At 38.0% G+C, this 14,660-nt stretch overlaps 1 protein-coding gene across 5 annotated transcripts in view; it reads right to left on the bottom strand.

The window, feature by feature from the left end:
* The window catches only part of JPH1 (junctophilin 1), an 88,317-nt gene that overhangs the window by 18,115 nt on the left and 55,542 nt on the right, over positions 1 to 14,660 (bottom strand). For all 5 annotated transcript variants that reach the window (XM_064442528.1, XM_064442525.1, XM_064442526.1 and 2 more), the window contains exon 3: positions 13,423 to 13,541. In XM_064442528.1, the coding sequence (XP_064298598.1) occupies positions 13,423 to 13,541 (119 nt within the window). The remainder of the gene's footprint in view (positions 1 to 13,422; positions 13,542 to 14,660) is intronic.

The raw sequence follows: 14,660 nt of genomic DNA, 5'->3' as shown, positions 1-14,660 counted from the left end.
GAATTTGTGAAGGCCCAGCCACAACCTTTAAATCAGTTAAAAGTGATTTGGTTGGAAGGTGCTGTAATTACATATCCTGTGCAAAACTGCTAATTTGGGAATTACCTGGCATTACCAATAAGACCATGCTTAATTACATCATCATAACTTGCAAAAATATATTTAAAACCTAGAGGTTGATGTGTTCTTTACTGTAGAGACTGATTTTGTTCTTCAGACATGCCCTCTATTTGTTTTTCAGAGGAAAATGAAAAATGTGGCAAAATCACCTTCTAAATATATGGAAATAGCATTTAGGCTTTTACTCTGTGCAATTTTACAGTAAAAAAGAAAAAAAAAGACAGCTTCTCCTTAAGAAAAAAAACCCCAACTTTATAAAAAATTTTACAAACATCTTATAATTTCTTCATTACACTTCTTCCACTCTTTTGTCCCCACAGCCTCACCATTTTTACAACTCAGGAAAAACAAGCATTTCATATTACAGGTTCATTAGACTTTTGAAAGGAAAAAAGATTGCAATGCCACTAATGCAGGCTCTAGAATATTGCATTTATGGAATATCATATTTAAAATGATGCCATTTTGATGTGGTTGATGCCAAAATGATGTGATTCTTTTTCAAGGTATATTAGAAATAGTTATTAGGGAAGGATGCACCTATTTCTGCTTTTTAAACTACAGTACATATTATATGATCTAACTCAACTATCATTAGTGCTACATGAAGAGTTAACAAATATATAGTGCTATATAAAGAGTAACCCAGGAAATAAATGGCATTATAATTTCACAATTACAAGAAAATTTATGTTGCAGTTATAAATTCCACCCACGAAGCAGACGATACTCCACTCCCTAATTTTGTTTATGCATTGTTGGCGCAAAGACTCTCAATCTTCACTGCAAGGTTTACCAATTGTCTGAGGGGTAATGACGACACGATCAAAGTTTTTTGCTCAGTCAGGACACCGCAATCAATATGCAAACCTACCAAGAGTAAAGGCCCCTTTTTACTAAACTACTGAACACTTGTACAAAAAAGAGAATTCCTGCTCTGAAAAGTCCACAATTTAAAAGCACAATACAAAAAAGAGCAAAAAGGTTATACAATAGCCCATTTTACAGATGGGGGAGCTAAAAAAAAAGAGGGAAATCATGACCCAAAGAGCATGCTTCACCTGTATAATGTCTCTGAATTCAGTGATCTGTTGTCAATAAAGCACTGTCATGCTCAAAGCTTTGCTAAATCTTTGGTAAAGTGATAGCCTAAAGTTGCACAGGCAACCTTTGTCAAAACTAGGAATGGAGTGCAAGTCTTCCAAGTAATCAAAAGGCAACACAGCACTTCGGTTGTAAGTTTCTCACATATCTTCATAAACGTCACCTTCCTGGAGAAGCTGAGAACTGTCTACTGAATCAGAATTCAAAGACCAGGAGAAGGAAATAGTAAATGACGAGTAAGTTTCTTACTGCACATTACATCCTAGTACAAATCCAGGGCATGATATTGTTGAAGCAAAACCTGAAGTCTTTTGTGTTTAAATGCACTGTACAAAAAAAGGAAAATATATAGTTTGGTGTTGGTACTGCAGGTTGCTATATACTGTTGGAGAAATAAGCCAGCAAACACCATCGGATTTGTAATCTTCTGATGTGATCAATGGTCTTCCAAAGTATCACTGTTGGCAACGATAACTATGCTCTCATGATAAGATTTGTTTGCTACTCTGGTGAACATTAATAAAACTTGGAAAGCCTGGTGACCCATTACAAGACCAGTTAATATAGGATCTTCTTTCCTGCAAGCATCCAAAATGCTCTTATGTTAGGATTTTTTAGGATAGGACATCTATTTTGTAATAATTTCTCATTCAGGATGGTAACTGTAGGTGAAGGAAATAAAAAATCATCATTTATCAGTCTGCCAAAAGAAGTGATTCAATGAGTCATTATGAAAGTGCAAATAACTGTAGTCAGTAAATTTTAGAAAGACAGGGTTTTTTATTATTGCTTCATTGTGGAGATGTGTAGGGGGGCAAGAACTATAATTAATGTCATTAGTACTTCCTCTGTTTTATTCTTATTTTTCTGAAGGTTATAGTGATAACAAGCAAAATAAAAGCTTTTAACTGCTAGGCTGCTGGCTTGAATTCAGCCCAAATGAATGGAGGGCTGTGCAATGTCATGTGTGAAATGTGTTCATGAGCTCAGCAGAGCAGAGATATGGTTGTGGTTTTAGTAATCTTTGGCAGCCCTGTCTGCCATCTTGGCAGACTGAACTGGGACTGAATGGGGCTGGAAATTAAGACAAATTGATGGATATAATGCAAGGTGCTTAAAGAGGCATTTCTGCCTGACAGATACGGTAGTTTAAGAGGTTATCGCCCCAGATGTCTGCAGTATCGTTCTGATGGATATAATGCCCCAGCAACAGGACATGGAACGATGCAGCTGCTTCATGATTGGGTCAATGGGCAGCAAGGTATGTAAGATATCTGGCCTCCAGACAGTAAGTGGGCACCTGACTTGATTGCCAAGTGGGATTTCCCTAGAAAGAAATGCCCTACTCCTAGTAATGCATATATTTAATAATTCCTTAATTCAAAATGACATATGTAGGCTGTGTTGTCCTGTTTTGGCTGCATCTAAAGTTGGTTATGCCAGCTGGAATAATGGCTCTCCTTAACTGTACTTGAGAGTGTCCTACAGAAAAAAAGAATAGCACATTTGCTAAAGTTTAAAAATAAAGAATGCCACAAAAGACAATGAAGAGTTGAAATGGAAGGGATTTTTGACACTATCTGGCGAGATTTAAAAGAAACCCAAGTCTGGATGCCTGCTTTAACATTTAGCCCTTGATGGCAGATGCATTTTGGAGAGATACGATCAACATTTTAAACACCAGTAAACAGCTCCCCTAGCAAGGGCCAAATCAAAAGCCTTGCCTGGACTAATTTTTAAATTCCATTTGGCTGCCTTACCATACTTTCTTATTTTTTTGGACTTACTACCACTAGCATGCAAGTACCATGGCTGCCTAGGAAAGCAAACTACAAGGTAAATAAAAGCGAGAAGACTGCATGTTTTGCATAACCCAGAAATACTCTAAAATATAATGTTTGCCCTTTGGGATGCTTTTTATTCTTTCTTAATTCACTCTTAGTCCCAACTCCTCATTTCCTCTTCATCCCCCCTTGAAAATACCTTCCCTTTGCTGAAATTTTCTCAAGCTTAAACTTCTAGGGCTTCTCAATCTGTTGTTAGCACTGCTGCTTCCTTCAGCACTACGCCGGGTAGCCTTTCTTCTCCTACTGCACTGGAGGCAATACTGAAACCAGTATGTGCCAACAATTGCTCACTAACTAGATCCATGAATGTCATGGAGAATGATGCCTGCATGTATTTATTTTATGGAACTGTTGTGATTTGATCTGGCAGCCAGTTGTCCTTCAAACCATGTACCACTGACATGACCTAGAAGTGTAACACAAAGACAGCACATAATGTGATATTACACTATTGCCACAACCTGACAAAGCCACATCATCATTCAGCGATGTGAAAGATAGAATACACAAATATTCCACCTAGGACTAACTTTAAAAGGTAGCATCGCTGAATACAAGTGGGTTTTAATGCAGCCTTAAATACAACCTTCCCTTCTTGTTAAGTAAAGATAAGCATCTACAATACATAATCACTGGTAGAATTTGCTTATTAAGTGTCTCATGCAGAAGAACTCCAAACATACAAATTCATGCATATCAAGGGTGCCCTCTCAACTACTTTCTTCAGCTCTGCTCAGGAAGTAGTTTTGTGCAGTACATTAACAAATTCCAGGTAGTTTTGCTAGAATACCTATATACCATCTTTAAAATATCTGCCAGTACTTTATTTTCCTGGTTTTGACATCAATTAAAATGATGGGACATTCTCAAAACCCACATCAAACATTTCCTGTAATGGACTAGACAAAGATCAATAGTGCCGAGTTACTTATTTACCAGCCACACACACAGGGATACGCATGCACTTTGGCCAAAAGCAAGGCTAGGTCTTAGGCCTCTGTGTTTGCTCTGATTTTTACACCGCACAAGAGAGCTACTGGTGTGGCCTGTGAACTGACTACGGTACTGCCAGTCTCTCTCCATTTCACAGGGACATTAGTTGAAAAGTATACAGCATTGTTATCTCACAGTGCTACAAGAAACTTCTTGAAAATATTAAAGCATCTACTCAAGCACATGAACTTGGGATGCTAGCAACAGCAATGAACAAAAATGGAAATAGACTTCCACCAAATGATCCAAAACATATGCAACATCACAAACTTGTGAGCCTAGCAGCAGGATGACAAAACAGACGTTAGTGCAATTCCTAGCTATATGAAATTCAGACTGCCTCTTCTCTCCTTTCTTATCAGTTCCTCCAAATCTGAAATCCATTTGAGTCGTCCTACCATTAGGATACCTGAATATAATGCATAAACAGTATTTTTGTATTTTTAACTTTTTGCATCCTCCAATAAATAATTAAAAAACAATTAAGGATAAAAGCATCCCTAAAAGTATGATTTTCTTCCTCAAAAGGTTTCTAAATGCATCATTACAAAATAGATATATACACACTGAAAGATCTGAAGGCAGAAAAGAATAGACTAATGAATCTCAAAAACTGCCTGCAGTCAGCACTAAGTAAGCAGAATATATTTATTCTGACTGTAAATCTAATCTCAGATCCATTTCTGTGACTGCTTTAGTAGGTGACTAAAGTAGCCATGACATTTGCAAAACGGTACAAAATTCGTAACTGTATCTGCATAGAAGATTACAGGGTGTAGGCCCTTATACTGTTGGATTCATTACCCTCAGAAAAATGTAACAGATTTACCCTACCTGACAGACAGCACTATGACCGCTGCGTAGCTCTCTCTGGGACATCAGCTGGGACATCAGCTTACGGACACAGAAATTGCTCATGACCAGCGATCTTATGTATGGCTTGCTTTACTTACCCTAACACTCCGTTGATGGATACTGACAGAACTTCAAAAAATATTTGCAAGATTATATGGTGTTGCATATGGCTCCTGTATATAGGACAGACTTCATTTTTCCAGGCTAGTTAATATACACGCATTGTATTTAATGTGAATGCTCCCAGCTAAATAACACACGTACTATAATCTACTTGAATGCTTCTGAGCCTGCAGGCTGCTTAATATGAGATAACTGAGAAGGTAAGCTTGTAGCTTTTTCATAGAAAATCTAAAGCCTACTTTACTTCAGCTGAGCTGCGCTAGGGCATGAGGGAGACTGAAGCCTAGCATCAGTGGATGTTTTACGTCTATTATTAAAAACGGTACATGAACCTCTGATCATGGGAACATTTTTCTGTAAACTAGAAAAAAATCCACTGGAAAATTTAGCAAATGTTAACTGTGGCAGCAGGGTTCTTTAAGCTCCTTTATATCTATCGTAAAGGATGGGCAGAAGTGAAAGGCTGTAATTCTCTTCTCATCACAACGGCATATTCCCTGAAAAGATGATTGTATATACATGAAGAGACTGTTAATGTGCCATAATATCTGCCCAGTAAAATCCACACTTCTACATTTCTCCCAACATGTCCACATCTTTCTGGTATGATGATGTCCAAAGTTATACGCAATATTTCAGATTCAGTGTCACTTGGATCGTGCAGAGAAGGGACCATTATCCTTCTCATGACGTGCTGCTTCTGTATATGCAGCCTGGAAGAGTATTAGCTGATTCTCCTGCCATATCACGTTTCAAGTGCGTGGCTATCATCCTGTTCCATGGGCGTCCGGCAACTGACTGCACCAGGAGCAGGTTCACATCTCACCTACTGGCTAAGTCTGTCAGCCCTTAAGGACTTGTCATAGCACTTCTGAGGAACAAGTCTCTGTCTTCAGTTTAAATTCTGGTCTGGTAATTCTGCAAACTAGCTTGCATTTGGTGAGTGATCACTACTCTGATCAAAGCTTTTAACATAAGCATCCCAGTTCTCAGTGGGAGACTGGTAATAGACTGTCAAAGTTGTAGCAGATACATTGCCTCTTGGGCCACATACAAGTACGGAGGAAGCAGCAGTTTCTTCTTCCTTGCATTCCATTGCACTTGCAGAATTTGGTATCATATACTGAGAAAAATTTTAAACAAAATTTCTTACACAAGCCAACCCTCAAGCTCCTGGTCCATCTGTCCACATACGCAGGTTTACATAGATACCAGAAATGACTGAAATTATAGTAGTTGTTCTGCTGATAGGGATCAAACAGCTTCAGAAGAAAAACTGCAGCCACTTCCACAAGCAACTTGAAACAACCACAAAATGACATGATTTTGAGATTTTAGGAGGAGGAGAAAAATATCATTCATAGCTGTCAGATGCTTTCCAATACAGTGGAATCCTCCAAATCTATCCTCTACTCTTCACAGTTTGGCAATTGCCCCTGACAAAATACCTTCTGCTCTTCATCTGATACTTGTTGAGGTTCCTCTGCTGATTTCTTAGTCATAATCTCAGTATCAGTACTCTGTTCTCATCCTCTGACACAGCCGGCCATTCTCCTCTTCTGGAACAATTCTCCTCTGTTAACTTCAGTGATTCATCCTTTTATTTCCCCTTCATTTTTCTTTCACTTTTTAACTATATTTTAAAAGAACATAATCTCAGATTACTCTGTTCTTGGTCCCTCTACGTTATCTTTTTACAATCTTCATCCTGTTTAATCTCACAATACAAAACAATTCAACTACCAATTCCATTCTGGCTGTGTTTCAATTCTAGATTTAGCTCTTGTTCAGATTATGATCTGAGTCAATAATCGTTACAAGACTAAAAGGTAGAAAGCTTCATCTCCTCCAAACTCTCAGCATCAACTTCTACATCACACTGAACAACACTACATTACATTAGTTAGGTCTAAAATCTGAGTAACATCTTTCTTTTTCAGATTTCTCTCTACCTCTATGTAAGTCTTAAATCTTGCAGACTTTCTTGGAACAAAATGCCATGTTCATTAGCCATCTGTTTCTCTGGCCTTGACAAACGTAGAACGCAGCTCCGAAGACTATGTTTCTCTAATGTGCTACCTTTTCCTCTGGAATACATCTCTCATTCCCCGTTTCCTATAAAAACAACAGCAAAAGAGCCCACAGCAAGCATTAACTGCTTATGGTCAAGTAGTACAAGGCGCTGTAACCAACACAGCTGTGGAGATGTGCTAGTGTAACCCATATCACATATTAAAATAATAGCATGAGAAACCTAACCTTTTCCAACATTATTATACTAGTGAAGGCTTATATTAAGTCCTTTCAAAATAAACCACCATACTCTAGTGAAAATGAGCACTGTAAGGAATGTTCTCAGAGGACAGACCTTGTTAGCTGAATTTCAACATGGAACAAATATTTATGATGCAGTTATAAATAGGATTTATAATGGAAATGTTGACACTGTGACAATACTCCCATGTGACAGACCCTAATTCATCTTGTCCTTGGCTGATGGACACTGTGACAGACCAATATAGAAATTTACTGGAGCAGGCCAACAGTGTCCAGGTTCTGTGTCCTGGAAGGAATGGTTCTTTTTGGAAGCAAAGGAATAATTCTGAACAGAAGAAAGGAGGCAATTAAAACTCCAAGGTAGCACTGACCTCTTTCTCTCAGATTATACTTGTAATTAACACTCCTGTGGTTGCAGCTAAGATAGACACACCTAGGTACACCTAGTTCAAGAAGGTACTTCAAGATAGCAACGGAGCCTGAAGCTAGTCCAGGCTAGTTGCCTGACTGTCTAGCTAGCTTCGTAGTCAGATCCTGTAGCCTTCCATGAAGATAATCACAAGTGGTATCTAGACGCAAATTAACTTGCTCAGTACTTAATGGAAGCCTGTGAAAATTACAGTGACGGTAACAGCTTACAGCTTTATCTCTCTACAGGAAACTGGTTCTCCATTATTAGTTTTAAAAGTTAATTTGCTCAAAACCAATTATGTGCATTTTTTCCTAAGCAAGTAATTTGATTATGTGACTCGAAAGTATCTGGAGAGACTGAAAAAGCATCCTGAAGAATTAAGGCTACTCCAGTGCAACCTCTCATTCCTTTGTCTTCTCCCAAGCATGCTCTCTTGTCCCAGATGCATTCAAGACTGCTGGGGAGTGCGTTGAGCCAGCATGCGTGTACGAAAGTGAGGCAGGATGGGTGCAGACTGCCAGCAAACTGGATGGGCCTCATTCAGGGCAAAAGGAAAGATGTGGAAGGGTGGGAGCATCTGTACCTAGGGCTTGGTGAGACTGGTGATAAATTTGGAAGTCAAGTCATGAAGACTGGTATGACAAGAGTTATAGAAAGAAAGGGAAGAACAAGAATAAAGCTTTAAACTGATACCTTTTCTTTTAATGCACCTTCTTTAATTACTAGATAAAACAGAAGTGCCTTAGCATACTCCTTTAGGCTCTGGCTTCTCCAGAGTTGTGCAGAAAGAGGACAGCAGCAATAAAAGTTGTAGAGAAAAGATGCCGTAGCAAGGATCCTGACAACAGTTGTGTGAGGATGATGAAGCTGTATGTTGAATAATTTCAGAAAATGAACAGGCTCTCATATGACTAAGAATAACTAGTGAGCTTCCGTATGCTTTAAGGCACAAATTGATGGCATGCCTGGTAATTCTAATCAGGCAAAATGCTCATTGTAATTGGCTTTTTAAATAAAAATATCTGGCCTGGTCCACATGCATTTAGCCAGTACATTCCAGTTAATTAGCATCAGGCAGAAATCCCCCTTTCCTGTCCATATGGAGTTTGCATTTTGTGAACTGGAGGAGGTAGAGATGGCAGAGAGGAAGAAGATGGGTTTCTTCCAAGGCTACAGACATCCGCCACTGGTCAAAAGAGAACGGAGAACACAGTTACTCTTTAAGGCTTTAAAAGTCATTAGAAGTTGCCTTCTCAAAAGCTTAAAATGCTTATTTCTGAAACAAGTAATGTTCAGCAAGTTAACCCTGATGCTGTAGCATAACCAAACATTACAGAAAAAAAGGCTGGTAAAAATGACAAATTCTTGTTCTTTTCATTAGAAAATCTTTGCTCATACACCATCTCTTTAGAGAGTGTTAATTGATAAACTGCTCCTTGATTTCTCTCTTGCCTTGTTTAGGAGATCAAAGGCTGGATGAATTGTTCTGGTGAGCCATGTATGTTTGCCTGGCAGCTGGTTGGCTTGAAAAATAATCTGCCATAAAACAATTCAGATCTAAATTTCCAGACCTTAACTGCTCCATGGTAAAGAGCCCAGACTGCTCTTACCCTGCAGCAAAGTAGTTTTACCCCTCTTTCATTTAATCAAACGTTATTCATTCAAACTGAATGAAAGAGCAGTATCCATTTGCTGCAGGATATATATGCACACAGACAATAATGGCTTAGCCGTCCAGTCTGTGCAAGTTCATACTTTAGCCTACCTCCTGGTAGTTTACAATACTATATCCTAGAGATGGCCTGTAGAATTCAGCATGAATGGGTAAGTCAAAGTATCCGTTAACCTTGTGCAAGCATAGAACAAAATTCCCCCTTTTTACTGGGTGTCAAAAGGCTTTCTTTTCTGTCACACCTTTGATACAGCACTCCCGTTAGTATTTTTGCCTGTCTCTAGGTTTTAACAAGAGACACAAAATGGCATTTATTGTTTTTCTTTAAGCAAAGGCAATCTCGAACTGTCCCTGTACGACTCCCTTGAATGAGGATATGACTCAGGTTTCATTTGTTTCCTGTCCTGGTATGCTCTCTTCTGACACATCTACAAGTTTAGTGATGCCTGGAGGAAACAAACAGGCGAGAGCTGGGATTTCTCAAAATTCATTTTATTTGGTGATAAAAAGGCCTGTAAAGTATGGCCTCTATGAAGACTGCAACATTTGTGTAATCTACAAAACACATACCATTGTGGGTAGGGCTCTGCAAAGATATACCATCCTGATAGCTATTAACCATTAGCCAAACCTCTGCTACATCAAAAGCAGAAGCAGGGTCTTGCCTGAGACTAGTGTCAACAAACTTAGGGAAAGCAGCTCCCAGTAACCTTCTAAATCCTTACACCACGGCACTGACCTTTTCAATCATACTTGCTTTCCTTATATGCAAATATTAAGGTAATCAATTACTGGCAAAGCTAAATTTCAAGATTTCTATGGTACCTCAATATTAATGATTCAGACTGACATTATTATTCTCACCTGCTGAATGTTACTTTGCTTCCTACCGCTTTGTTCTCCTTTCAGTCTCCTTTTAAACTACATTACAAAGCTAGAACCTCTTGGCAGCTTCTGATAAATGTCTTAATGAACACAAAATTGAATGTGAGAGAAAGTAATTGGGAAGTAAGAACTGTCATGGTACAGAGTGATGAATATTCACTGTAATTATAAATTGGGCATAATACTAGGCTATATGGCCCAGAAGGTTGCTTTTTAAGAATCTGAAATTTAAGAGCTTTATCAAAAGATTTTCAAATATTTAAATGGACTTAGGCTGCAGGTAGTGCAGAGATCACTCATTAAGACAGAAAAAAATGCTTAACTGTTGTTTACAGGGAGGTATTTGTATTTCACTTTTTTCCTCTCTCTTTCAAGAGGCTTGTTGATATACTACATACATTTATTTGTTGCTGACAGCATGCTTGCCTACCATACTAAGGAGTTCAAGCAATGAGAGAAAAATTACACTTTCCCACAATAACTTATTTTCAAGACAATTTAGCACAATGGAAAGCTTTCTCTTAACTATAGTTTCAGAGACTGAGATACAATACTTATCATTACCTTTTAGTAGCACTAATAGAAGCTTATAAAGGTACTGTAAAAATAAAAAGCTCAAGCAACAAGAAAACCGAGAAGTTGCTATTAGGAATCCTATAATGGTTACCCGGTTTTCATTCAAACATGCAAAAAGTGCTATTTGAAAAGCAGATATTTACTGCTGTTTGTGTGAGTGAACACAAATACTTAAAAATATTTATCTACTTTATTACTATAAACACCAAAAGGTAATGATAACATTGTCTGGTAACTCATAGCATGACACTTAGGAAATACTTAAAAAAGCAAGTATGCATACAGCTGAGACTCAGGGTTAACTGGTACCAGTTAGAAAGAACGTATCTGAAAGGCACTGTGAACACTGAGGACAGAAAGTATCTCTGACATGATAGTATTTGAAAGGATCATAATGATGTATGAACCCAGAGTTCTGCTGCAGCTTATCTGGGCTTACTGAAACTGAGTTAACATCTTGGCATCTTAAAGTTACTTAAGCAACGGGAATGGCATTTTTTTTTCCCAGTGTGTACAAATATGCTGTATTTGGCCATCTTGAAAATAATGAGGCCATTTAAAACTTAGACTCCAAAAAAGGTATTTATTTTTTGATAGATAGCTAGCTAACCGACAGACATTTCCACACAAAGAATAGAGTAAGTAGACTTCCAGAAATGTTTTGTTACATCACTGTACACATATACAGCAGATCTGGTGAAGGGATATAAACTCCTCCCTTCTGTAACTGGAATAAAAGTTTTAAATGAGAGGAAAGTAAGAATCCTGCACCTTCTCTCCCCACATCTCAGCCAATTTGTCAGCAATGCTTCTTCACATCCTGTGGCAGGAAGTAAAAAAAGACATCTAACAAATTCCTTATCTGGGGTATTTCTTGAAGTAAAATTTCACGCCATCAGCTGTTTGTGTTTTCTCTCGAGTACTCCAGTAATTTCTTTATTTTAGGGGCTTGGCAGTTCTGAAAGACTTTCATTCCAAATGCTTTAATTCTCTCTTACTTCTACCCTCTATCAAGCTCTCCTTTTACATTAGTTATTTGTATGGCTAAGCTTATGACTTCTTAACTTATGACATAACATGGACTGCTGCTATAAACTGGGAGTTCATCATTGATGTAAGAATAAAATAATGGAAAAAGAAAAAGACTTGGGTATCATAGGACCAAGTATGGGCCACTAATGGTCCACAGGAGAGGTTGTATTGAGGTAATTTCCAACAGTGAAAGGTACGTATTGATACCATTTTAAAGCTAGTAAAGTTGTACTACTGGAAATAGTTCCATTGAGCTTTACCTACAGTTCTGTACAGCCATGTTCAAGAAAGATGAATTTATGCCAGGATGAATACAAAGAAAGGTTGCAAGACTGATAAGGGGAATGGAGATTCTAAGCTGCATGAAGTGACCAGCCCTTGGCCTATGCACCAAACAAACGAAAAACAGCACTCTAACCCACCCAACCCCAAAATATGCAGATTGCTCTCTACAACTAAATGCTTAGGAATAAAGAAGAAAACAAGTATTCTTTAAGCTAACTGACAGTAATGATTTATAACAAGTTATAAATAGCTGTTATTTATACCAAAAATTGAAGGAAATATGTAGATTGTTAGAAAATGTTGAGGAATGTTGCTGTTCTTGGATTTTGCGGGTCATGATATTAGCCTGCATCCATCATATGGGTACATTTAAGGATAAAGGTGTTTGTGTCTGAAACAAGGATATGCAGAAGATGAAGGTAAGTGAAAATGAATCTGAGCTATAAAGTGTATTAACATACAAGTGCAGGCAACTCCTTGAGAAGTAATAACAAGATATAACTCAACTTATTTGACAGGTGAAAGAAAGGACAGACTTACGAAAATTAAATTGGCAAGTGGAGTTGCATTTTATCTATTCAATCTTAAGCTAAAGAGCAGTACACAAAAATATTAACCTCATGGAGAGACACCAGAAAAACAAAGCAAAAACCACTTTGCTTCTTTTTATAGCAACCTTCCAAACTAGTAACAGGTAAAAATGGGTTGCAATGTTGATATAGGTGACACAGACTTAATTCTATGATATCTTGAGTATGGGACTAATGTTCCACAGAGCACCACAGGCATAACAGAGGAAGATTCTCTCTCAGGTTATGTACGTGTAATGGTAAAGCATTCTCTAGAACTCGGCCATACTACCCAAGACTGTCAAGAATTCCCTTGTAAAAAAGCTAAGGATCCTTCCCCTAATAAACACACCCTAGAAATAACCCAAATTTCTGTTGATTTACATTCTCTGAAGTCTGTTTTGACAGCATCCTCGAGAAGCTATTGAGGCAAAGTTGTATGCTTGATACTGACTTTTTGATACTCAACTGTTTTTATAGAAAGCAATAGTCACGAAATGATTAAAAATTGAAAACAAAATCCCCTTGAGCAACCTACAGTCTTCATTACCTACATGACTATTGTTCCTGTATCAATTACAACATTCAAAATGAAATAAACTTTTTAACATAACACAGAACCTTTTCACCACAAGGAAAAAACTAGCCACAAAAACCCCAATCTATAATTACCTGGTTGGTAGAAATTTGGTGAAAGTTCTCTGGCAACTGCTCTTGCAATATCACATTCCTGGCGAGCAGCCTGAGCAGCCTGATCCGCAGCATCAGCTTTAGCTCTTGCATGCGCAGTTCTGTACAGAGTAGAAAACAGTTTAAATGCAGAGGAGTCTTTTATGACTTACATCAATAATGTGAGAGCAAAGGACTACTGTCCTCAGCTACCATACACTATACTGTATAGTGCACTCTTATGCCCACTTGCTGTGAGTACCTGCAAATCAGTTGAAGTATTTCACAATCAACACATTATTTCTCTCGGCTCTTCAGTCCTGCTCACCCTTGCATCAAATTTACTTGTACATACTTAGTTTACAGCCCAAGCTTATAATTAAAATTTCTAACTAGGAAAAAACAGTACCTGACCAAAACCTGGGATTATGATTTTAGTACACGGCACCAGAATGCGTACAGAAGGTCAGACAGGGCCACCACACTGACTCCTAAACAGGGGGCTGTGAAACCAGGATACATGGTGTTGAAGGGGACTGTGGAATCCTATTACCTTTATAACATTTCAAAGTAAATGCTCAATGCTGGGTGCCACGTAAATTTTTTTGAAGAGCAAAACTGAGGTATGTTGGCCCAAAAAACTGAGAAATGCCTTCCACAATCAGACCATGTTGGAAAGGAATGGGATGGAAAACGTGTCTGATGCTTCAATAGGCATTTGTATAAATGGGGACATAACAGTTTTAAATTATTCTAACTCACTGAATTTCAAATCTAAAACTATCTGAAAAGGCAACTTTTCCGAAGTCAAGACAACGGTTTGGAATACTTTAAGAAAGTATTCTGCCCTATGCTTCCGCTTTTTTCCTTCTGCTATTTCTTAAAATGCCTCAAGAACAGCTTGTGCAAGTGCCTCTGATTCCAGGCTGTGCAAATTGATAGTTGTGTTACTGCAGGATTGCATCACTGTGTGTCCCATCTTCATTTTTTAAACAGTCATCTGTTTAAAAATTCTGGATGGCAGTGATCTCTCCATGCCTCTACAGCATTAGCACATAGCCTAGAGCTATGAAATAGTTCATTAGAATGGAGGGAAGTTAAACATGGCAAGCCAGCAGAGGTTTTTGAGCCTCTAGAGATATTAATAACATTTCTAAATCAGATCTATTAAATTGCATAATCTCAGGAATTTTCTTGTAACATTCTGGTAGGAAACTAACACTTAAGTAAGAAAAAAATTA

This window comes from Phalacrocorax carbo, chromosome 2 (genome assembly GCF_963921805.1).
Source record: "Phalacrocorax carbo chromosome 2, bPhaCar2.1, whole genome shotgun sequence".
NCBI lineage: Eukaryota > Metazoa > Chordata > Aves > Suliformes > Phalacrocoracidae > Phalacrocorax > Phalacrocorax carbo.
This window is presented reverse-complemented; position numbering and strand designations above follow the sequence as displayed.